Source organism: Lissotriton helveticus, chromosome 7 (genome assembly GCF_964261635.1).
Source record: "Lissotriton helveticus chromosome 7, aLisHel1.1, whole genome shotgun sequence".
Taxonomy (NCBI): domain Eukaryota; kingdom Metazoa; phylum Chordata; class Amphibia; order Caudata; family Salamandridae; genus Lissotriton; species Lissotriton helveticus.
The window spans coordinates 1,388,210,183-1,388,236,308 of NC_136068.1; the positions used below are offsets into that span (position 1 = coordinate 1,388,210,183).

Genomic DNA, 26,126 nt, shown 5'->3' on the forward strand with positions numbered 1-26,126 from the left:
CTCTGCACTCACTACTCTGCACTCACTACTCTGCACTCACTACTCACTACTCTGCACTCACTACTCTGCACTCACTACTCTGCACTCACTACTCTGCACTCACTACTCTGCACTCACTACTCTGCACTCACTCCTCTGCACTCACTACTCTGCACGCTCACTCTGCACTCACTACTCTGCACTCACTACTCTGCACTCACTACTCTGCACTCACTACTCACTACTCTGCGCACTCACTACTCTGCGCACTCACTACTCTGCGCACTCACTACTCTGCGCACTCACTACTCTGCGCACTCACTACTCTGCGCACTCACTCCTCTGCACTCACTCCTCTGCACTCACTCATCTGCACTCACTCATCTGCACACTCACTCATCTGCACTCACTACTCTGCACTCACTACTCTGCACTCACTACTCTGCACTCTCTCTGCACACTCTCTCTGCACACTCTCTCTGCACACTCTCTCTGCACACTCTCTCTGCACACTCACTCTGCACACTCACTCTGCACACTCACTCTGCACACTCACTCTGCACACTCACTCTGCACACTCACTCTGCACACTCACTCTGCACACTCACTCTGCACTCACTACTCTGCACTCACTACTCTGCACTCACTACTCTGCACTCTGCACACTCACTCTGCACTGTGCACACCGCTGATATCACGGAATCTTCCACCACACTTTCTAAAACTCTATAGTCCGAAGCATAATAGGCACAGAACCAAAAGAAGGGTAGACATTGCTTAAAATAATCTTATTGTATTTATGAGAAGCAAAAGCGAGACTGTGAAATGTGCTGAATATCAGTTTGTTACGAATCAACAGAGTGGAGTTAGAGAACCAAGAAATAGTAATTTAGAATCCGGGTTAGAAGGAGTAGTAATCACAAGCTGAGGATCAACGGGCGCGAAACAGCGTGGTGGGCGCGCAGGAGACGCAGATCAACGGGCGCGAAACAGCGTGGTGGGCGCGCAGGAGACGCAGTGTGAGCGTGCACATCAGCTGAAGATCGCCGGAGAAGACACCGAGCCTGCCTGCTGCCGTGACTGACCCCCTGCAGAAGGAAAGAGCCCGGTGAGTGGGGGTAGAAGGGGGGGGGCGGCAGAGAGGGAGTGGGCAGAGAGGGAGGCTGTGTGTGTGTGTGTGTGCGTGTGTGTGTGCGTGCGTGTGTCTGTCTGTGTCTGTCTGGTGTGTGCCTGCCTGCCTTTGTGTGTGCGCGTCCACAGACCCTGGTCGGCTCGTGCACCGCTCTGTACTCCCTTGCGAGCTTACATGGCGACAATAGTTCTCGTTGCCGAGACCTAAAAAGCATTGTAAGATGTTGAAATAGAGTGCAGCGTGCCGTGTGAGAACAATGTAGTAAGGAAAACAAGGGGACTCTAATAAGTGAACCTGGGGTTGACTAATGTTTTAGAAAAACAATGGTTCTTATGTGGCCATAAAAGGTCCTTGGTAGGAAGCAGTGTCAGAATTTGTGACTGCCCTAGAGTCTAGATAGGTAATAAATATCTCAGGGACGATAAGTAATATGAACAGCCTGTGCGCCTGTAAACACTGGTGCTCACACGAGCTGCTCCTAGAACTAGTGAAACGACAAGTCCTCGAAGAGCGCACTCGGACTGGACACTGCTTTGGTGGGGAAGAGATGCAGAACATAAATCAGTTTGAATGCCGCCCGAAACACACCAGTGCTGGTGCAAAACCGCGGTATGTTAGGAATCTGAATAAACTGCGACATACGTGCAAACCTGCACTCCAGACCACTGAATGGAAAGGCACATAGTTGTGTAGATCTCACAAAGGAACCAACTGGATAAACACGAAAAAGATGTAGAAGGTGCAGCCACCATTGTTGCTGATTAGGAGCGGCAGATGTTGAAATAGAGCTAGGCGGGCTGCGTGGCTGCCCTTGTTGAAGATTACGTGTAGCGTGCTGTACTACTGTAAAAAAATGCTAATGAATACCAAAAACAAAACCATAAAAGCGGGCTCCTGTCAAAATATTAAGCATGGCGCCAGTGTTGTTAATATGAAAGCTGGCGCAGTGCGAAAACCTAAAGCACGACGCCCGGGGCGGGCCAGAGATGAGGAGCAGGGAGTGGAAAAGCAGGTGTCCTTGTAGGAAAGCATGTCGTATGTGCAATAGGAGAATAGGGAACACTTTCTGGGGTGACTGGTGAAGTAGCAACCCTGAATGGGGGTAGGAGGGAAAGAAGCAACACCGACCGTGGGGGGTTGGGGGTTAGGAAGAAGCAATACACACTGGGTGGGAAGGGAAGAAGCAACGCATGCAGGGGGTGGGAGGGGAAAGCAGAGGAAAGAAGACAATAAATAACAAGCAACCAGTAAACGTGTCCGTCCTAGATAAACAAACGCATTTTAAAACAAGAGGTGCTAATGCTACCTGCTGTGCGTCTGAGATGCCACGGAGTGCTAGCGGAAGAAACGATCGCTATTGTAAACAAGCTGAGGATCAACGGGCGCGCACGACGCAGCGTGGGCGTGCACATCAGCTGAAGATCGCCGGAGAAGACACAAGTCTGCCTTCTGCCGTGACTGACCCGATGCGGAGGGAAAGAGCCCGGTGAGTGGGGGGGGGTGGGGGGGGGGGCGGCAGAGAGAGAGAGAGTGTGAGAGTGTGTGTGTGTGTGTGTGTGTGTGTGTGTGTGTGTGCATGCATGCATGCATGCGTGCGTGTGTCTGTCTGTCTGTCTGTGTGTGTGTCTGGCGCATGCCTGCCTGCCTGCCTGCCTTTGTGCGCGTCCACAGACCCTGGTCGGCTCGTCCACCTCTCTGTAGTCCCTTGCTAGCTTACTAGGTGACAATAGTTCTCGTTGCCGAGACCTAAAAATGGATTAGGATAGATCAATTCCTGGGTGGTCTGAAATAGTATATGTGACACGGCCTGATAGGGACAACCTAAGAGGGATGTTGACCAGGAAGAAACAACAACAGCGATGGGCCAGCTACAATGTGGGTTGACCCCAGGATCTATCAGCATACCAATTGAAGGCTATCAACTATTCTTGCCACTAAGTACCAGCAACTATTCAAGGGTGCTAAAAAGGAAGGATCCATGTTTCCCAACATAAGACAAACTGTAAAGATGCCAAAATGGGGAAACCTCGCCTGCACTGCCAATCGTAATGCCCAATATCACGTCAAGACAGAAACTATAATTCTGATAGAAATACAAACTGATCGCTACCTCTCCTACGATTCCAAGCACAACTGAACTAAAATGGATTTATATTGCATGGGGACCCTTAACTGAACCTACAATACCTCCACAACTGTCTGAATCATTAGGACAAGACAGAAGGCCAATGCTTGTTCTTGTTTGTACAAACCTTGAGGCAGGGAGCTATTCATGAGCGTAGGCTCATTTGTTGTACGTATTTTTTTCCTGATGAAGAGCGGTCCTTTGCCATGTATTGCTTTGTGTGTGTGTGTGATACAAAGCAGCTTGAAAGGTGGATCTTCTGGTAACTAGTAACCAGTGTAGAGCCCTCAAGGCAGGGAAGATGTGGCGTTATATGTTGGATCACGTAGTGTCAGAATTCTGAATTCTCTGTAATCTTCAGTGATACAGACCATTAGTGTAATCCAATTAAGATAGGACACGAGAGATGGTAGCTTGTTCGTTGTGGGGAATCCTAAGTGCCGGAAGATGTGTTGCAGTGTTTTCATTGTGAGAAACTTGATTTGGCTGCCTTATCCACTTGTGAATTCATTGACAGCTTGGCGTCCATGGAAATTACAAGGTTTCTTACCTGTTTAGATATTTTTGGCGGTGGTCCTGGATCGTCAGATCAAGCGCAGAGAGGGTTCTAGGCTTTCCAGTTGCCACAGGTGAGTATTTCAGTTTTGGTGGCATTCAATTTTAGGTTGGTCCATGTCATCTATTGGTCAAAGGGCCGGAGACAACTGAAGATTGTGGAGGTTTTCCAAGTTCAGAGGTATCTGCATCTCATTTGCATAGTTCTAGCAGGTGAAGTCAAAACCAATGCTCAGATCTGGTAATGATTTCATATGGATGTTGAAAAACATGGTTGAGATGATAGAGCCTTGAGGGACTCCAGCTTAAATGCTGTTTAAATAGTTTAGAACAGAATGGAGGAGTATGTATAGGCTTTCCTGTTTTCAGTTTCTATTTTTGGTAAATTCTGGTGGGGTTTTTTCAGTTTTTTCAATACCTTAAAAAACAGTGGTTATCAGTGGATACACATTTTCGCGCCATTCAAACCAGCAGAAACAGTGTTTTTCCGGTGTTTATGGAATGTTTTGCTTTTAATTATTGCTTTCTTTCTGCACTGATAGTGCAGGTGTATACATAGCATGTGTACAGGGTATATGAGTCTGAATTCATTTTATAAATCAAACTTATTGTAGTACACCATACAATACTTCTTTAGTGAGTCTTTGGTCATGCACACTCGCTCTTTCCTTCCTTTGTAAACTTTTATCTGTGAAAAGGCCCTCTCAATACTGGCACTTGAGACTGGCAACGCCAAAACAGCCAGTACACAATTTGCTAACTCTGGCCAATGACATAGCTTTCCATGCCAATACTGGTGCACCTGACGATTGTGATTGTATAGGACATGTTCTGCAACATATGCGTTGAATTGGGCACATATGCCCTCAGCTATTTAAGCGATCAAAAATGAAGCAGTACTTTTCAAAGTCTGGAGAAAATTCAGAAGGGATCTAAAACTTGTGCAGAGTACCTCAGTGAGGCCTCATTAACTTCAAATGCAATGGTTGATGAAGAGACATTTCTATTCATCATTGCAAGCCATTTCCAATAGACTAAAATAAAATGCCTTGAATTGCTCCTCAACATTTCTTTGCTTACCAAGTGGCATGAATTCTAACATGGAGCATGTTGCAGTGCTAAAGTCACTAAAAGTGTCGCTCAGCCTAGTCTCAGGGAGATATTTCATATCTACACCATTTACGCTTAACACTTGGTGGGCAGGGGTGTTTTCAGACTCTAGTATTTTCATTAAGTCCACTACAGCAGTCCTGTGTTCCTTTAAGAACCTAAGCATGCAGTAGACTGTACTTTTTTCACAACACTATCAATATGTGACCAAAGATCAACACATTTTTTGCCTTTGGCATCATCACTAAGCAAAAAGTCTGTAAACGGTCGCCACATGGATAATATGGCATTCACAGCTTCTAGGACTAAGAACCACCGGCTAAATGACACAGTTAGGATAACTTTTTCTTTGATGCCACACAAAGCTCAAAATGAGAAATATTTACATTTTAGTTCCCATGCATAACGAAACAGTGTACCCGATAGACTACAAAGTCAATAGCATTTTTCAATACCTCTGAAGATTGTAAAGATGCTTTTAACATACCATCTAGCAAGTGACAAGGATCTCTTACAGGAAGCACTTCAGCTCAGGTAGCTATTTTGACAGGTAATCATACAAATTTTTCATATACGTAGCTCAACTACTGCAAATACAAACAATATCACTCCAATCTGTATTGAACTTGGTGGGACCTTTTTTCAGCAACATTCCAAGTGACAACGCGTTCCATGTTTACCAACGTCTGGTGCCATGTTTTCACCACTATCTCAGATGCTTGGTGACAACATTCTTTTCATATATACCTGTCACTACACTTTGCATTGTCAAGTCAAGTCAAAATTTCTTTATTTCGGCATGAATGCCATGAAAGAGTCAAGCACAAATCATTACATTAATTAAAACTTTTTGTATATAGGGAAGGAAAAAGAGAAAAAAAAAAAACAGATACATTTTTAAAACATCAATAAATATACATATCTTACACAAGTAAAACAAAACTAAGCACATCCTTTGAGATATACCAAATATCCTCCCTTAATTAAAAGGTCACCTGCTAATTATGTTTTGGGGATATACTCCATTCATTTATAACTGTTGTCCCTTTTTTTTCCTTAGGAAAAAAATTGAGTGTAAGAATCGACTAACACTAAATACTATTACTTGATTTGTATTAGTTTTGAGTATTCTTAGGGCCTGGTTACATGATCTCAGACCTAACAGTAAGCATAGTGGTTTAATCCATCTTATTCTGGGTGAAGCATAAGCGGGGCAAAAGAAAAACATATGAGTCTCGGTTTCAATCTGGCTGCAGTCACACATGGCACAAAGTTCATCAGCCTCCAGGGGTAGAGCATTCAGCCTCCTTGACCATCGTGCTAAGGTTGATTTGGTTAGCAAATTGCCATACCTACGTTTTAAGAATAGGGTTTTGGCAAGGGGAGGCTCTATCTCATCGAGAAAGGTCTCAAATAGTGGCTCATCCTTGAAGCTGAGGAAATTTGTTACCAGGGTTCCAGCAGCCGGAACATTTGTTGCCTTGTTAACCATGAAACTCCAAAATGCCCTTTTTAGTATTAATTTTGAATTAGATGGTAAATGTTCCTGATTCTCCCAGAAATGAGTTAAACCTATTTCAGTAAGCCAGGTTTTAACATGTTTTAACCATGGGATAGTTAACGAATTGCCATACTCCATGATTTCCTTTAGGCCATCCCTGTAATCCTGCAGTTCGGGCACCCGCCACAATCTGACCCAGAACATTAGCGGGCGGATTATGGTATAGTGGTCAGTTCTTTTGACGTTTAGATCCAATTCAAGAGGAATTAGGGGGGTGCCTCTTGGGACCCTGACCAGACTCCTCATAAAATTGTTATCCAAAACGCGGAAAGAATCTTTTGACCCTGGCCCCCAAATTTCTGCGCCATACAGCGCTGCCGGTTGGACCTTAAATTTAAATAGCTCGACTACCGGTGACACCGCTTTACTGGTGCTCAAACTTTGTTTCCTAAGGATTGGCTTTACGTTCTGAATAAATGCTAGCTTACTTTTTTCCTTTTGAGCTCTCCATGAGAAATTAGAGTCTAAAGTAACCCCCAAATAGGAAAAACGTGAGACCGATTCTAATTTTACACCATCCAGTGTTAAACATCCTTTGACTGTTTTTGTGGATTAAGGGTCATACATTTAGTCTTATTCCCATTTATCTCCAGTCCTTTCTTGCTACAATACTCACTAAAAGAGTTAAGTAGTGCTTGGAGACCGTTTTTTGTTTGGGAAATCAGGATAGTGTCGTCAGCAAATAACAATGATGTTACCCTTTCTCCATTCAGTTTTGGTGAATCATTTATACACCCCTCTAGATGTTTGGGGATGTCGTTCACGAAAAGTGAAAAGAGTGTAGGGGCCAAAACGCAGACTTGGCGAACGCCACGCTCGATAGGAATTTTTTGGGTCAGTTCCACATTTGGGCCCCATCGGATTTTCGCAAAATTCCTTTCGTGCAGTTCTTTTATCTGGACCAATAGGCTATTTGGCAATCCTACAACATTCAATGTTTTCCATAGGAGATTGCGCGGCACTAAATCAAACGCTGCTCTCAAATCAACGAAAGCAACGTATAAATGTCCCTTTTTGATGTGTACATATTTCCAATAGAGACAGCAGAATCTGAATATCTGGTCGATTGTGCTTACTTTACAACGGAAACCAGCTTGAAAATTTGTTAAAATTGCGTTCTCCTCCATCCAATCACTGACACGAGTTAATATGTGTCGTGAATACATTTTCTGGAGGATGTCCATCAGGCTGATTGGCCGGTAATTAGAGGGGTCCATCCGATCCCCTTTTTTATAGATTAAAACAATTTCAGCCCCCCGCCAACTTTCAGGGAAATCTAAGCAAAGGGATAACGTGTTGCACAAGTAGTTTATATATGGTGCCCAGACTATTAAATCATTTTTATATAGATCACCAGGGATCTTATCCAAGTCTGGAGCTTTGCCTGTCTTTACTAGTTTAATTGCCGACTCTGTTTCGGCTATTGTAAAGTCCAGGCAATCAGTGGGGTGTTCAAGGCATGGAGCATCCTCATTGGCTTCAACATCCTCATACTTTTTGTAGAGGTTAGTAAAATGGTTAACCCATGTTAGCTCGTCCAGATGGGCGTCCTTGACCACTCTCCCTACATGGTTCCCATTAGCTACTAGCCTCCAAAAACCCACGCTATCATTAGTTTTGACAGCCAGCAGCATATCGGCCCATACTTTTTCCTCCCAAGCTTTTCTGGAGGCACTTTGTACTAACTTGTAGTTATTTCTTGCTATTTTTATATCAGATAGGGTATTAGATTTTATAGCCGATATAAGAGCCCTTTTGGATTCCCTACAGATTCTGTCATACCATGGTTTGCTGTGGGACAGATTCTGTGTCTTTTGTTGGTTTTTCTTGGGCATTTTAGTGACAAGAATTTTTAAATCGTTAAAAAAAATTTTGTGCAATGACATAAAATAGATAGGATTTCCTTCTATGCCTTGAGAACCTATAAATGAGCCAAAGGACCCTGCAAAGAGTGTGTATATATCAGCAAGGATCTCGCCATGGTCCAATATAAATGGCCATTTGAGAGCTCGTCTGTTATTACTGACATGTGTCTCCGTGTTGTCGCCGTTAACTGCTAGCGATGTACCCACAACACCCTGGAACAAGGAAGCTTCTATTGAAAGGCTCAGGGGAAAATTATCACTTTCTGACCTGTCCTTTACCTCGAGGTCCGGGATACAATGCCAAATAGGGATAGAGACAATCACAAAATCTAAATTGCTCCTGTAGTTGTTTCTACTGAAAGTTGGTTTTTTCAGGATATCGGACGGAAGTCGTCCGTTGCAGGCCCTGAGACTATACTCCGCACATATTTTTGTTATTTGGACTGCCAAAGTCGAACATTTAATCGCTTTGGCATTCTCTAGTGCAGGAATTTTATTCGCTTGGTCCTCGTCTTCAAAAATATGACTGAGCCCCAGGACTGGTTCGTAGTTACAATTTAGATCACCAGCCGAAATGACGTGATCGTCTTTACTATCCAATCGACTTAATAAAAAGTCTAATTTGGCTAGTGTAGGTGATTCTTTTGATAAAGGTATTGGTCTGTTGTAGATATTTATTAAGTGGAATTTTTTTCCTTCACGTGTGGTGATCTTAAGCACTAATATATCAGGTGAGTTTGCATCTACCACCTCAATCTGTACACTCAGATTGATTTTCACCCAAGTTAATAGGCCCCCCGATGGCCTTCCACTCCTAGATGGGGTGGCACCTATTCCAAAGGATTTATACCCTATTCTGTGGGGTGTTACCACCACCCATGTCTCCTGTAACAAACAGAAATCATGAGTATCAATGAATCCTGCCCATTCTGGGTCCCTTAAGTGTTTTGAAACTCCGGCTATGTTCCAGGAGACTAACTTTAAAGGCTCCATCACATCGACCAGAATCGCGGATCGTGCCACCAATGTTATTGCCTCAGTTATTGGCGTACGTGTCGACAGTTCTTCTACAGCTCCTAGTGCATCAGGACCTCTTCCACATTCCCCCCTAACACTTTCGTCCCTCGATATTATGTTTGTCACTAGTCTATTCGATACAGTTGGACACCCTGGGATAACTCCAGTTGCTTGATCTTGGCAATATCCCAAGGATCCCAAATCTTCAAACTCCCTGGAAGATTGCACTACAGCCAAGTTATGTTGCAAACAGCCATCCCCACGTGTACTTATGGGGCATTGGAGGTCCTCGCGCCCCATAGGTCGCTGGATATCATCAATCGATCTCAGGACTGGCGTTTCCAAGCTTACAACCGGGTTACTTAGGAGTATTGTGGTGGTTTAAAGGTTAATCCCAACAGTCCCCATCCCTTCTACACCAACGTCATTACCATCCATTCTAATGGGGATGTTTCCACTTCCGTCGTTCCCTACACTCACAGGGCGCCAATCGCAATCGTCTAGGCCATTGAAAATGTCATACCTATTAGTAGTCTCTAATGGCGTAAATGGATTTAAGTGGTCCATTCTCCTGTTGGAAGAAAAATTGGGCCTAATTGGTACAAGGTTCCAACCATAGGGATCTGGGACCAGCAAGGGATGTGGTGCATATAAATTCTTCCTGGTGTCCTGTACAGTTGAAGAATGAGCTTGTGTTTGCATGAATTGAGGAGGATGATAGTGAGATGGGAAGACCACTGATCTTGGATAGAAATATGTCAGTGGTTGGGGAGTAATACGATTATTAGTATTACCTGGGGGCCAGTTTAATATATAATGTACAGTATTGGGGTCCCTGAAGTTCACTACCACCACATCCCCCTCGATGTCCTTAGGTCTACCACCCAACCACTGAGTTCGGCGAACATGTATGATGTCGCCGTTAACACTACTTGAAATTGGCCTGTTTAACCTAAGCCAATGAATGATCTTATTTTTCAGTTGGGCATAACCTTCCCGCTTATTTTCTTCCAGCACGGGGACCCCTGTAAGGACTACAACAAAAGGTACTGCTTCCGGTGGAAGCTCTGGGAGTGGGGCCCTATTTGATCTCCCCTGCGCGTGCCTAGTGCCTTCCGCTTCCCTTGTTGGTCTCCTCAGTGGTATGTCTCCTATGCCACTTGGTGGTTTACTAACTATAGCAGCCGGGATCTGGGCAGGTTTGGGTTTTGGCAGAGTAGATGGTTGTCTATCATCTTTGTTGACAATTGGATTCAATATAGTTGGGGTCTTATTTGTGGCAGGAATAGGGGCAGATGTAGTAGGTTGGACAGACAATGTACTAGTTTGTGTAACGTTGTTTGCAGCTAATAAGGTAGAAACTTCCTTCTTCCCCAGTTCCTGCTCCATTTTCCCAAGTCGTTCTTCCACCTTGTTCAATCTCTCTAAGATTGCTAGAGAATAGCTCTTTATTAAGCTTTCAATACTTTCCAATGTGACCGGGTTTTGCACTACTTGGGACATGATAGCATCTGAGCGAATGATAGTGCAGGCCTCCCCATTTGAATCCAAGGTAGCTAAAGGTGGGGACATTAAGTTTGTACTCTCAGGCGCAACTATTGAGGCCTTGTCACTCCCGGTGATAATCTTTGCCTTTTAGCCAAAATCTGAGTGGCTTAGTTTTTGTTGTAGAAATACCCCCCTTTTCCGCCTTTTTTTTATAGGGGGTGGGCCATAATTTCTGAATGGCGGAATAATTCTTTTTGCCCTGTTCCGTGTATTCATACAGGGCGTGGGTACAGGAGTGATCAGTGCCTTGATTATTTTAGGAGTACTGTTGTGATTAGTGGGCGAAGGGCCATTTAAGTTTAGTTTAGAGGAAGTACTAGGTGTAGATGGACAATCTCTAAATACTAAAGGCAAATTATCCAATAGTAATAAACTTTCATTGCCATTTGGGCTCCCTTGATCAACAAAGGCAGCCTTTTCCGCCTTTTTTTTTATAGGGGGTGGGCCATAATTTCTGAATGGCGGAATAATTCTTTTTGCCCTGTTCCGTGTATTCATACAGGGCGTGGGTACAGGAGTGATCAGTGCCTTGATTATTTTAGGAGTACTGTTGTGATTAGTGGGCGAAGGGCCATTTAAGTTTAGTTTAGAGGAAGTACTAGGTGTAGATGGACAATCTCTAAATACTAAAGGCAAATTATCCAATAGTAATAAACTTTCATTGCCATTTGGGCTCCCTTGATCAACAAAGGCAGCAGAAATAGGAGACTGTGACACCAACCTAAACTTCATACTTTCTACAGAACGACGGCGTTCCGCTCGTCGTTCTGCTAAAGTAATTTCCTTAGGGACGTCTCCTGCTGACTTTGTAAAGTATTTGTCCAGAGTACCATTAGACGTGCCCCCTGCCTTATCCAACATGGCTGTGCCTACACTTAAAGGTGGAGATGACATTTACAACCAACCGCCAAGTACAACTGAACAAGCAGGGTAGACTTATTTAAAACTTACATGATAAAGATATAATCGATCAAGGGGATATGCCCAGTCCAGTCTCTTCGGGCCACAGAGGGCCCGCCCTTGTCCCGGGACGCTCCCGCGCCGCGGGCCTGGGTAAATGGATTTATGCTATACAATGTGAGAGGGGAGGAGCATGCAGGGAGAGCGGCCCAGGTGCTGCAAATTGGGTCTGGCGGGCGCTCCTGGGACTTGAAGTCCTGCACCCGCACTCGCTCGCAGCCCCACACACACGATCACCAACAAACGCTTCCTCGGGTGAAGGCCAATGATGTTAATGGCAGTCCAACCTCACTGGTAAAAGTTCGGCTCCCTCACGAAGCGGGACCCGCGAAGCGGGTTCCGCGAGCAGTAGGCTTGAAAAACACAATTACTCCACAAACAGGATGTCCCTGCGTGTACGCTGCAAAACAGGGTCCCAACGAACAGCCAGGAAAGAGGGATTTTAAACAGCGCTGGTGGGGAAGAGCATGCAGGGAGAGCGGCCCAGGTGCTGCAAATTGGGTCTGGCGGGCGCTCCTGGGACTTGAAGTCCTGCGCCCGCACTCGCTCGCAGCCCCACACACACGATCACCAACAAACGCTTCCTCAGGTGAAGGCCAATGATGTTAATGGCAGTCCAACCTCACTGGTAAAAGTTCGGCTCCCTCACGAAGCGGGACCCGCGAAGCGGGTTCCGCGAGTAGTAGGCTTGAAAAATACAATTACTCCACAAACACGATGTCCCTGCGTGTACGCTGCAAAACAGGGTCCCAACGAACAGCCAGGAAAGAGGGATTTTAAACAGCGCTGGTGGGGAGGAGCATGCAGGGAGAGCGGCCCAGGTGCTGCAAATTGGGTCTGGCTGGCGCTCCTGGGACTTGAAGTCCTGCGCCCGCACTCGCTCGCAGCCCCACACACACGATCACCAACAAACGCTTCCTCAGGTGAAGGCCAATGATGTTAATAGCAGTCCAACCTCACTGGTAAAAGTTTGTCTCCCTCACGAAGCGGGACCCGCGAAGCGGGTTCCGCGAGCAGTAGGCTTGAAGGACACAATTACTCCACAAACACGATGTCCCTGCGTGTACGCTGCAAAACAGGGTCCCAACGAACAGCCAGGAAAGAGGGATTTTATACAGCGCTGGTGGGGAGGAGCATGCAGGGAGAGCGGCCCAGGTGCTGCAAATTGGGTCTGGCTGGCGCTCCTGGGACTTGAAGTCCTGCGCCCGCACTCGCTCGCAGCCCCACACACACGATCACCAACAAACGCTTCCTCAGGTGAAGGCCAATGATGTTAATAGCAGTCCAACCTCACTGGTAAAAGTTCGGCTCCCTCATGAAGCGGGACCCGCGAAGCGGGTTCCGCGAGCAGTAGGCTTCAAAAACACAATTACTCCACAAACACGATGTCCCTGCGTGTACGCTGCAAAACAGGGTCCCAGGGACACTTTGCATTGAAAGTTTAAAGCCTGGGGCATTTGGCAATTCACCTACAATCAATACGGACTCGCTAGAAAAGGTGGCTGATGTATCAACGAATTTCGCCTATTCTCGGTCTGGGGGTAAATGTGATGGTACATATTGGGAAAGATTATTATAATACCAGCCACTTTACTTATCAGTAAAATCAAATGTAGCCAAAATATCAAATATGATTTTGATATTTCCTGATTCTCTATAGCTTTTAAAAATAACTAAATAACACCTAAACATGCTTCGAAACACTGCAATATTTTAGTAACATCCCTTCACAACAAAACTCAAGCAGCTTAATGTTATCCCATTTTGTCTTGCTGCTGCCTTGTATAACAAAGTTGCATTGTATTGGCCCCTTCAGGAAGAAATATAAATGACTCTTTCACTCATCTTTTCCTTTCTTTGAATGGTACTTAGTTTGTGGTCGAGAAGGTGTTTTTTCAGTGTTTATATGTTTACATCGGTGATGTCTATTTTCCTTTCGGTGGGGTTTTATCAGTTATTATAGGTTTAAACCTAAAACCAGCCAGCCTAAGTATGTATAATATTTGTTCTATTGTGTAGATCAAATGTCATCCAAGCGAGAGCTGCGCCATCTATTTAGGAATCCTCAAGTCTTGAGTAGTGTGTCACGATGTACAGTGTCAGATGTACCTGAAAGGTCCAAGAGAAGACGTGCAGCAACCTACTTCTGGTCTACTGTGCTTTTCAGGGAATCCCAGATAGAGATTAGAGCTGATTCTGTGTCTCTTCAATGACGGAATACAGTTTGGAAGTTAGAAAGTATTGCATTGTCTTAATTGAATAGTGACATCTGGTTAAAAGCTGTTCCTTCTATAACTTTGCCCAGTAGAGCATGCTTTGATAAGATCCAAAAATTCAGTTGGTGATAGTTCTTTGAAGGAACCTTTTCCCAGGAGGGTTTTGTAAGAAATGGGTTGGAGCTGTTGGCTTTTATGTTGCTTATATAAGAATCCAACATGTTTGATTTAGTTATGCAGTGATTGGTCTATTTGATACATAATTTGTGAGAAATGGGGTAGGTAGCTTACAAAATGCCGGCCTCTAATGGCTGGTAGAAGCCCGAAGCTCCAATACTGCAATGCTGTCGTACACTTCAAGAAAGAACTCATGGAGCCCAAGGGGATTTCAATCTCCTCGGGCTCCGTGAGACCATTGTTTTATTTGTTAGAACATTCTACCCTCTAGTGCGGAATGTTCTAACAGCTTTATAGCCCTCAGTAGCTCAACTATACCGAGCTACGGAGCCCTTGGCTCAGCTCAGACTTTTAACGCTGGAGCGAGCTTTAATGGGCGGTGTAGACTGCTATGGCGGGCTACAAAGCTATATAATATGTAGTTTATATATAGTGTATTCTAAAGTCTACAGAATCATTTATTTCCCTCATCTTTCTTTCTGTCCATTGTTTTGTTTTTTTGAGTTCCGATGTATATATTTTTTTTATATCTTCCTCATTTTATTAAAGTTTCTCATCTATTTACTAATATACTTTACAGGGAAAATTATACATTTTGTATGTACATACATAAAACTGAAATTAGTTACACCATATTTCTTGTTCTATTTACAGTTTAATTTTTATGTATCTTTTAATATACACGCAACCTGTACTAAGTTACAATGATACACACATTTTATTGTGACTGATGTGATATATTAAATTCTTCGTAATATTATATACCATGATGAATGCTACTTAAATACGGAACCCATTGAGACAGATATAAGTGATAAGCAAATACTACAGCATCTGACAGCATCATGATACTGGTATATGCACCACAATGACATGCTGGCAGCTTAAAGCATCATTGAGGTAACCGAAAATTCAAGATGGTTTGCACTGCAGATGCTTACACAAGCATAGCGTTAATAAATAGAAGTTTATATCCATTAAAGAGTAGCATAATAGTTTTTGTTGCTACCAACATACCTACAACATTTTCAATCTCTTCAGGGATGTCATAATCTTCATCCTCATCACCAGCTAAATCCTCTGGGGTGGAACTAATTTGACTTGGTCCAGTAACTTGCAAATTAGCAGCCAAAGACCTAGAACCACGTTGATATCTGCATGAAGGGAAGATGAGATTGGCAGAAGGGAAGGTGAGATTGGCAGAAAACAAAGGAAAAACACAAAAACATTTGTGGATTTACATTTCTTGAACAGGTAAAGAGCAGCCATTAAGTAGAATCCTTGAACAAGTACTATGTAAATAATATTATAGCCGTATAGCCCATAGTAGCGGGCTATACCAGCCATTAAAGGGCCGCTCCATTCGGCTCTGCCTTTAACAAGGGAGCTCGACATTAATGCAGGTATAGCCCAGCTACGGAGGGCTATAAGGCTATTAGAACATTTCAACACTAGAGGGCAGAATGTTCTAACAAATAAACGGAGACCTCAGGGAGCCAGAGGGAGTTGAAATCCCTTCAGGCTGCTTGAGGCCTTTGTTCACAGCAACAGTTCGGAACGACAACATTGGGATGTTGGGAGCTATCTCGGGCTTCTACCGGACATTCGAAGCCCGAGAGCACTCCATTGTTTTCAATGGAGCATCCAATATTCCAATGTTCTAACTACCCTTAACCGCTTCGCTGCAGCCGTCATTTTTCCCCGGTGCTGAAGAATCGCATGCACGCGGTTCAGGCGGTCCCCGTCCTCCGCACATGCCCACCGTGACGTCAGACGGCCGGGGGCCGTCCGACACACGGAAGAGGTTAAACATGTACTATGTGGTTATTATTTGCTTACATTATTGATACCACAATAGTAAGTGTGGATTATTAGTTCGGTCAATGCATTTAGATTCTGATGGTGACAATTTAAGTCCTGGCTCAGATATATAAAATCTCTTCCAAATATCTAAAAGAAATCCTACAACAGTGGTCATATAGTTTTAGATCTCTAATTGGAGACACTGTTTTTATATTGATAACCTCCTTCTTTTACACAGGACAGGACCTTATTACCAGTTGGAGACCGTCTTACAATGTCCCTCAGGAATTTGTTTGTTAACAGATCTTATTAAACATCATCTATGGACTCTTGCCCAGAAATTACAAAACTTTGCAATGTGACCCCATTTACCCTTAGTGACTTTAATATGCACTGCTTAATTTGATGAAAACAAAAACAAAAAAACACTTCCAAAGCCCAAAATTAGCTTTTTCGTGAGACCAACCACCAATGTCCAGTTCCTGCTCTGCATTCCTCCATCATTAGTGCTGCCCAGTGCTTGCCTGACCACCGCTCAAAGTCGCCTGTGATGCTACTACTCTTATGGCTGTTGACTGGCTGGGAGAAATTAACCAGGGTCTATGCGAAGGAATGTTCTAATTTTTAGCTTTGAGTCTTGAGTGTTTAGCTGCAAGTTCACACAACCGATTCCCTCTTAAACAGCTTACAAAAAATGAACCAAAATTGTACAAACATGTTCCCGTAAACTGTGAAGTCTAGCAAAGTAATCAGTAGCGGCTGGTGAGCTTTGAGCACTTAGGTAAAGCAGTTCATCTTCACATAAATTTACAAAAATTTCGTAGGCTCTGAACAGCCACTCATGACTTATTACAGCACAAAGCAAAACCAAAGGGGATTATCGACGGAGTGTTTAACATTGCAAGCACTCACCCCAGGCAACTGATCTGGGTTTAATCCATCATCATTCTTTATCTCACTCCGCCATACCAGTTCAGACATGGCCATATACAAATAGGTCTGACCCTGTGCCTCATGGGAACAGTCCAGCCTGAACTGCCAAGCCATGTCTTCCCTGGACCGGAAACAAGCATCCTGAGACCGGTTTCTGGCTAATCAGCCGTCATCAGCCAGACTAGCCTGAATCCAGTGGCAAAGTGAGCAAGGGACCCACGTCTGGGCATACCCTGCCAACTTAGGGCCAACAAAGCAAATCCAAAGGGGATGATGGACGGAGTGTTGAACATTGCAAGCACTCACCCCCAGTCAACTGATCTGGGTTTAATCCATCATCATTCCTTAGCTCACTCCGCCAACCCAGTTCAGACATGGCCATATGCAAATAGGTCTGACCCTGTGCCTCATGGGAACAGTCCAGCCCGAACTGCCAAGCCAGCCACTGGATTCAAGCTAGATGTCTGATGATGACTGATTAGCCAGAAACCAGTCCCAGGATGCTTGTTTCTGGTCCAGGGATGACATGGCTTGGCAGTTTGGGCTGGACTGTTCCCATGAGGCACAGGGTCAGACTGATTTGCATATGGCCATGTCTGAACTGGGGTGGCGGAGTGAGCTAATGAATGATGATGGATTAAACCCAGATCAGTTGACTGGGGATAAGTGCTTGCAATGTTCAAAACTCCATCCATCATCCCTTTTGGTTTTGCTTTGTTCGCCCTAGTTGGCAGGGTATTCCCAGACATGGGTCCCTTGCTCACTTTGCCATTGGATTCAAGCTAGCCTGGCTGATGACGGCTGATTAGCCAGAAACTGGTCTCAGGATGCTTGTTTCCGGTCCAGGGAAGACATGGCTTAGCAGTTCGGGCTGGACTGTTCCCATGAGGCACAGGGTCAGACTGATTTGCATAAGGCCATGTCTGAACTGGGGTGGCAGAGTGAGCTAAAGAATGATGATGAATTAAACCCAGATCAGTTGACTGGGGGTGAGTGCTTGCAATGTTTAACACTCCGTCCATCATCCCCTTTGGTTTTGTATTACAGTACATTCATGGAATGTGAAGCAAGACCGAAGTTACTCGGAAGTGTTGCAGGTTCACCCTTAGATAATGTTGAAATAATGATTAATTTTGAAAAACAATATTCAAATGTTGTAAATGATTCATGGTGTTCATAAATCTCAGACAATACATCAGAGAAACATAGGTTATGGAGACGTTTCAAGCTCATTATGCATGTGACTTACACTAATTTTAAGATTTCAGATAGTGATCACTCGAATATCTGATTTAAATAGATACTTCGAAATAACAAATAACCTTCTCTACAAACATCAGCCTATCAGTTTGTGAAAGTAAGCACATTTTGTTATTAAATCTTCAGAGACAAACTCAAATCCTCCACACAAATGCTTACCATTTACTTGAAATAAAATACAATTCTTCTTCAGAAACACAATTTTTTATGCTTTAGAAAATAAGTCTGATAATCAATCATCAGTTGTTATCATTTTCATCGGGTAATGACACACGCTATTGCCATACTTGAAGACATTCCTAGTTGCATAGCCATGTATTACCATCTCATGCATTGGAGGACCACAGAATGGAAATAATTAATTAGGACTATTATGCTAGGGCCAGCAATCATAGCACCATCTACTTCCGAACTCCTGAGGTTCAGACTGGAAAAATATAGTCTGGGAAAAGGGGCAGCCAACGGACCTTGCAGTTACACAGGCGGCAAGCTGGGTGAGGCATGGCTAGAATATGTTTCACAACCAGGTCTTACAGGAAATATGTGCAAATTACACTGAGTTAAGGGGAAGGCATGCAGATTCAATTCAGACAAAGACAGATTAATTTCAAGTTTTCATTGATTTTGTTTCAGAGTGCTACTTTCTTTATCTTCTTTTAGCTTTTTCCTTGTGCCAAAACTCTATATAGATTTCTTAGAGTATGAAAATAAGTTATTTACCTGCAACTGTAGTACTCCACTATTGATATCTTTCATAGATTCCCATGCTTACATCAATCCCATCGTTGCTGTGAGAGTCCCATGGTACAAATAGAAAAGCAGTGTAATGTTAAATATAGCTTGGGAAGGCCATAAAGCCTTTACTTTAGTAAGCTATCTGTATCATTTCAAAGAGACCAAACTTTAATCAATCAGGTTTCAGCAACCTCTAGAACACTCCCCTCGGACGCTTCTGTCTCGCTCATTTTCCAACCCTGTCATATGAGGGAGTCTTCTCTGAGCTCTGCTCAGTTCATCCTACTATTGACTCTCCAGAGAGACTTTAGATTTCTACTATTACCAGTTACCATCTGCTTCAAATCTAACTGTACAATGTCAGAACTGGCTATAAAGTGTCTTTTCAGACCATGTGGAACCTTTGAGATGAAGAGGCTGCATTCTGTGAACCAACACAAGGTCTGCATATACTGCCTCTACCCATCCCACAAGGTAAAGGAATGAAAAATCTGCCATACTTTTTCATCAAAACCCTTAACGACAGAGAGGGGAGGTTATCATCATTTTTTCTATGGGGTTCTTCAATATTGAGAATACCTGGTGCTTTGTGCTTTTTTGATATTCTGCTCTCTCATGTGATTTAAATGGGCTTGGTTATACTGATTGGGTTGGGGGAATGCAAACAATGTTCCCCATTTAAAAAGGTTTCATTTTCGTTGAGAATTAATTCTAATATGTATGTAGAATTCAGAGTTATTAATATAATTTCATGATTATCATCTTTATGTGGGAGAAATTCAATGGCTTCGATATTTTTGCTTGTGATTTTTCGAAAGAGGGAATTGCTTTAGTGAGTCATAAAATATTCAGAGTTAAAATATCTTGTCTACCCCTGGACTGGAATTCTGGTTTAAAAATAAATTGGGCGTTACCCTCCTTTGTTTTCTTGTTTCGGTCGACTTCAATGGTTATGTCTTCTTTCTTTGATGAAGTCATTTGTAAATTTGTGTTCTCTATCAAGCCCTTTGGGGCTGCAGTGCATTCCTTTTCGATCTATTTTGGAACTGCTTTGGACTTTATTGGACCTTGATTGTTCTTTGTATTGCAAATGTAGAATATCCATATCTTTCATCAATTTCTTTCCAGATCATCCGTTCTTTTTTGTTGGTCTGTTTCTTTCAATGATACATGGATCTTAGGAACAGTCATCTCCTGTATTGGTTTACAGACTTCATGCAACAAAACCTATTTATTTGTTTCATTCATATTTGTCCCTTCTATGTCTGTTTCAGAGGATTGTATTCCACTTTTTTCCTCTTCCAGAGGTAGATAATTTTGTTGGTCGCATAGCACACTATTTACTTTGCGTTGCTCCTTAAGAATTTCTGGGCTAGAATCTCTGTTCTTTATAGAATAGAGGGAACATTTTATGTTTTTATCTTTAGTTTTGCTGTTCTGTTTACCAGAAATCTCTATCTTGTTCCCCAAATATCTCATTTTCTTGTTTAAGACGGTATATATTATTCTCCTCCTGTTTGGTTTTGTGTATTAATTATACTCATGGTCTTATTTCATTTCATTTCGTAGTTTTTTCCTCAGTTTTTTTTGTCATACTGAATGGCAGAGAGGTTGTTTGCTTTACTTCTTAGCCTACTGTTTTTTCTTCTATTAGTGGAGTCATACACTTCTGATACTTTTGGAGATTTCCCTTTCTTGCGTGTTGCAGCGTGCAATAGGCTACTCTGTCCTCCCCCTCTTACCTGGAACATCGTTAGGCGGTGGGCGATCTCCCGCAGCATAGCACTTCCAACAAGGCGTCCATCTTAACTCTCCCGTGGGGACACTGTCAGGCGCCATCTTGGGTCAGCGGTCTTGTTCTTGCCGCTCGACTGCAAGATTCCCTACCTAATGGGAGCCGTGTCGCGGATGTGCAGCGGACACGCACAGTGGGCATGCCGCTAGCGCGCCATAGACAAGTCTGTCTGCGCCCGTCGGCACCCGGTCCGCGGCTAGCGCCAGCCATGCTGCATCTTTTGCTCCCACAGCCAGATTTGCCTGGCCCAGGGAGAAGCTACTAGGTATGAACAATGTGGCTTGTCTAGAACCATCCAGCTTTGATCTCTGCATGACTGGTAAGGAGTTGCACTGCATTTCATGCACCTTTTCCTCAGGGAAGGAAGATGAGAAGGAATGTACTGATACCATCGCTGGAAAGCCACCCCCAGCACACTACAAGGCCACCAGTTTCAACATTAGGGCATGTTTGATAAACTGCAGATCTCTCCCCAAACACGCGGATGATGTATGGCTCACACTCGAGTCTGATAACTGGGACCTTATGTGCTTCACTGAAACCTAGTTAAAAGCAAGCACTAATCCAGACATACTGCTGGCGATACCTTAGGGTTATCGCATTGTCACGGCCAACCGAGTTGGCAATAATTCAGGGCAGGCTTGCAGTCACTCTGCGAGATAACTGGAAAATCGCGCACAGGAGAATTGAGAGCATGGGGAAGATTGAGGCACTGCCTTTCTATATCAAAACCTCCCCTACATCATCCATTGCTGGATTGCTACCTTACTGACCCCCCGGACACTCCATCCGGCCAGCTGCTGGAGCTTTGCGAATTTATCGCAGACCTATCTTTGAGGCATGCCAATTTTACAGTCCTTGGAGACTTAAATGTCCATATGAGCAATGGCAGCTGTGGCTTGGCAGCTTAGCTGGCTGACACGCACAAGGGCCTGAATCTTGTTTTAAAGGTGGGCGCACCCACCCATATTGCTGGCCATATGCCGGATCTTATTTTCACTTATTATTCCATCCTGTAAGTAGAGGTCCCAAGACCATTAACCTGGTCCGACCACTGGTTAGTTGCTTTCAGCTTGACTGGCTTTCTCTTAGATAATAGTGCCAGAGCAACATATGAGGAAAGGAGAAACTGGAGAAAGGTCTCCCCTGAGACTCTGGGCCCCATGTTACAAACTGCCCCATTGGAGCCGACGGGGGACCCTAGCAGGGATGTTTCTACTTTTAATGGCTGGGTTCCTTAAGACATGGACAAAGTAGCCCACCATAAAACTATGAAACTGTCCAGGAAAAAACCGTCTACCCCCTGGTTCACTTACAGTTCGTGAAAGATTCAAGTTTCCATGATATGTTTTTATGTTTGAAGATATCACCTTCTTCTGTGGTTGCGCAACATATACAGGTTCCACATTTTCGATAGCCTTTTATGGGTGGGAGCCCTAAAAAAGATCTCATAGTCACTTTCCCTTTTTGTGGAAGGGCTGCCCTTACCAAGTGATTGGCAATGCGCTGGTCTTTTCAGAATGCAAACAGTGGTACTTTGTTTAGTGATTCATCAAGGTTGTTTACCAAGTGCCAGTTACTGCAGATGACTTTCTTTAGTAAAGTCGAATTAGGACAGTATGTAGATACACAGACGATCCTTTCCATCTCCTTTTTAGGTTTCGCTGGAGGGCGGAGCTCTTAGCTCCGCCTCCAGAGAAATCTCTTGATTTCCAGTAAGGAGAATGGAATACGCCCCCCTGTCCCATTGGCTAGCTCCATAAATGGAGGCTAGCCATTGGAACAGAGATCTGTCCGTCAAGGCCGGACCAGATTCGGGGGCGTTCCCGAGATTTTTTCCCAGGGCGGAGTTACGTTTTTTCCCGTTCCCTCCCCTTTCACTGATGCGCTGTCCATTCCCGCCACCTCCGTGTGCCTTTCCGCCCCCCCCTCGCTGTCCTGTGCACGTTTCCCGCCGTCCGTGTCCTCTCCCGCCCCCTCCCGCCGTCCGTGTCCTCTCCCGCCCCCTCCCGCCGTCCGTGTCCTCTCCCGCCCCCTCCCGCCCCCTCCCGCCGTCCGTGTCCACTCCCGCCCCCTCCCGCCGTCCGTGTCCACTCCCGCCCCCTCCCGCCCCCTCCCGCCGTCCGTGTCCTCTCCCGCCCCCTCCCGCCGTCCGTCAAATTGCAAACGTGGAAATAGCAGAGAAACGTGTGAACGGTTTTCTCGACTTGACCTGAATAGATGGAGCAGAGTGGAATTTTTGTTCCGCCTTTTATGATGCCCAGTGTCTAGTCTGTGCATGCCAGCAGAAATACCTTTGCACGCGCATGGCATCTGGTCTGGCTGTTTGGTTCACGAGCTGCCACAGAAGGACCATCCCAAGTTTTACCTCAGCACATACCTACATTCCTACGTCGTCGAGTCAGACGAGCTCTCTCTGTGACCACAGGAAGGTGGTTTGAAAAGGATCACGCTGGCGATGGGGCGCTCTCACTGAAGTCTGTGGCCGCCCCCCAAATCTGCGGAAAGGGCTGCAAGAGAGTGCAGGCTCCCAGTCCTGTCAGAGAGCATATCCGTAACATGTCCAAGCCCTCGCGCTTTGGCCAGGCCCGCGACTTCAGCTTGTGCATAATCAAAAGTGACTGCCTCGAGGAAATATGGCTCGCCCAAAAAACTAACATCAAGTGAAAAGATTCTGAGAACTTACAGTGAGGGGAGCCTGGTAAAGCCTCATCATGCGGAAACGGCGCAAGTTCGTCCACAACAAAGAAACAGGAGCACAACAAAAGGTAAAACTATTCAGACCTCCACTTGGATAGAGTAGATAACCTTTTAATTCAAACCCCAGCTAGTCGAGCTGACAGTGCGTCTAACTCCAGGGTTTTAAACGGCCCTAGCTCTCTTTCTCTATCTGCTTTAATGTTGTCTTGCTTTTGTTCTTTCTTTCCAATTCTTTCCATCTTTTCTACAATTCTCATCTTCTTTGCTGGCATCTTTCTTTCATTATTTTTCTTTCATCTCTGCTTTTCCTTGCCCCCTCCCGCCGTCCGTGTCCTCTCCCGCCCCCTCCCGCCGTCCGTGTCCTCTCCCACCCCCTCCCGCCGTCCGTGTCCACTCCCGCCCCCTCCCGCCGTCCGTGTCCACTCCCGCCCCCTCCCGCCGTCCGTGTCCACTCCCGCCCCCTCCCGCCGTCCGTGTCCACTCCCGCCCCCTCCCGCCGTCCGTGTCCACTCCCGCCCCCTCCCGCCGTCCGTCAAATTGCAAACGTGGAAATAGCAGAGAAACGTGTGAACGGTTTTCTCGACTTGACCTGAATAGATGGAGCAGAGTGGAATTTTTGTTCCGCCTTTTATGATGCCCAGTGTCTAGTCTGTGCATGCCAGCAGAAATACCTTTGCACGCGCATGGCATCTGGTCTGGCTGTTTGGTTCACGAGCTGCCACAGAAGGACCATCCCAAGTTTTACCTCAGCACATACCTACATTCCTACGTCGTCGAGTCAGACGAGCTCTCTCTGTGACCACAGGAAGGTGGTTTGAAAAGGATCACGCTGGCGATGGGGCGCTCTCACTGAAGTCTGTGGCCGCCCCCCAAATCTGCGGAAAGGGCTGCAAGAGAGTGCAGGCTCCCAGTCCTGTCAGAGAGCATATCCGTAACATGTCCAAGCCCTCGCGCTTTGGCCAGGCCCGCGACTTCAGCTTGTGCACAATCAAAAGTGACTGCCTCGAGGAAATATGGCTCGCCCAGAAAACTAACATCAAGTGAAAAGATTCTGAGAACTTACAGTGAGGGGAGCCTGGTAAAGCCTCATCATGCGGAAACGGCGCAAGTTCGTCCACAACAAAGAAACAGGAGCACAACAAAAGGTAAAACTATTCAGACCTCCACTTGGATAGAGTAGATCACCTTTTAATTCAAACCCCAGCTAGTCGAGCTGACAGTGCGTCTAACTCCAGGGTTTTAAACGGCCCTAGCTCTCTTTCTCTATCTGCTTTAATGTTGTCTTGCTTTTGTTCTTTCTTTCCAATTCTTTCCATCTTTTCTACAATTCTCATCTTCTTTGCTGGCATCTTTCTTTCATTATTTTTCTTTCATCTCTGCTTTTCCTTTCCTTGTTTCCTTGTTTTCTTTTTTTGTTTTGTTCTTGTTCTTCTTTGTTCTTGTTCCCCTGTCTTTCTTTATCCTTCTTCCTTTTTTCCCCTCTGTGTGTCTCTTCTCCCTCTTTCTAAAATTTTGCTTTGTTCATTATTCTTTGGGTCCACTTTTTCATTTTTTTCTTTCTCTGTCTTTTTTTTCTTTTAGGTAGTTTCTTTTTCTTTTTGTTCCGTTTGCCTTTCCTTTTTTTACACCTTTAAAGCAACAATTACTCCAAATACGTTAACAAATCAAATTTGTAGTTCTCCAGTTTTTCCTCCTCTGGAGTTTCAAAAGGTTCACCATCAGTGTTGGAGAGTTAAATAACATGGATTCATTATTAATGGCGGAAAGCAACGTGGAATCTTAATTTGGATATGCTTTTCTCTTGAGCTGATGTATTTGTATTCAGCATGTCTAAAGATATTTTTGTCAGTTGTAGAAGGATGGATTATGTGAAAACTAGAAAAAAAGTTGTCTGTTTTTTTTCTTATGATGGAAGCGCTGGTCAGAACAACGTTTAGCTCCAAGAGTATGCTTTTTTTAAAATCAATGTATAATAGCCTCTTTTATTATTTTGTATGTCTTTTCGTGCATGGTAATGTGAAAGTGGTGTGAGCAATGTTAATAAGTGGTGTGTGCATTAAGGCACATTGGGGTAAATACACCAGTGTGAGAGGCTGCGAAGTTTTTAAAGTTATAGGTCATTGTAGAAATATTAATTTTCTACTATTCTAATAACGTTATTCTACATAAAACTAGAGGTGTATCACAGACTGACTTCTGAACACCTTGCGGTGGTGGAGTGCTGTGTGAGAACGTGAAATAAATAAGAAATGTAGAACATGGTTTTGTGGGTGCTACAGAAAGTGCCTGCCTAGTTTATCAACACTTGCGTTTTAGGCTGGTATTCCTTTTATTCGGCCTGTCTCCTCTAACGACCTGACTGAAACAGATTAACAAATTAATCTGAATACATCTGTACATACATAGGAGGGGTTTGAGCCAGGACTCTTCATCCGCAGTCCTCTTAAACTGTCATTCACATTTATCTTCTGCCCACAACAATATACAGGGTGCAGTAGTAGGATAGCCCTCATCCTACACAGTGTGTGGTGGCAGTTGTCCTGATGACTTGCGCATTTGCCAAAAAAGTAGTGTACATCAGTGGTTTTGTTAGTTGGCAATTCTCTCCTTTAATTCCTTTTTTGTGTACTGCGTTTTTGCTCCCATGTTTACTTA

The 26,126-nt window shown here is 44.5% G+C and overlaps 1 protein-coding gene across 3 annotated transcripts in view; it reads right to left on the reverse strand.

Moving 5' to 3' along the window:
* TBCD (tubulin folding cofactor D) overlaps nt 1-26,126 on the reverse strand; it is a 2,437,462-nt gene that overhangs the window by 1,852,632 nt on the left and 558,704 nt on the right. For all 3 annotated transcript variants that reach the window (XM_078654702.1, XM_078654704.1, XM_078654703.1), the window contains one exon: nt 15,263-15,399. In XM_078654702.1, the coding sequence (XP_078510828.1) occupies nt 15,263-15,399 (137 nt within the window). The remainder of the gene's footprint in view (nt 1-15,262; nt 15,400-26,126) is intronic.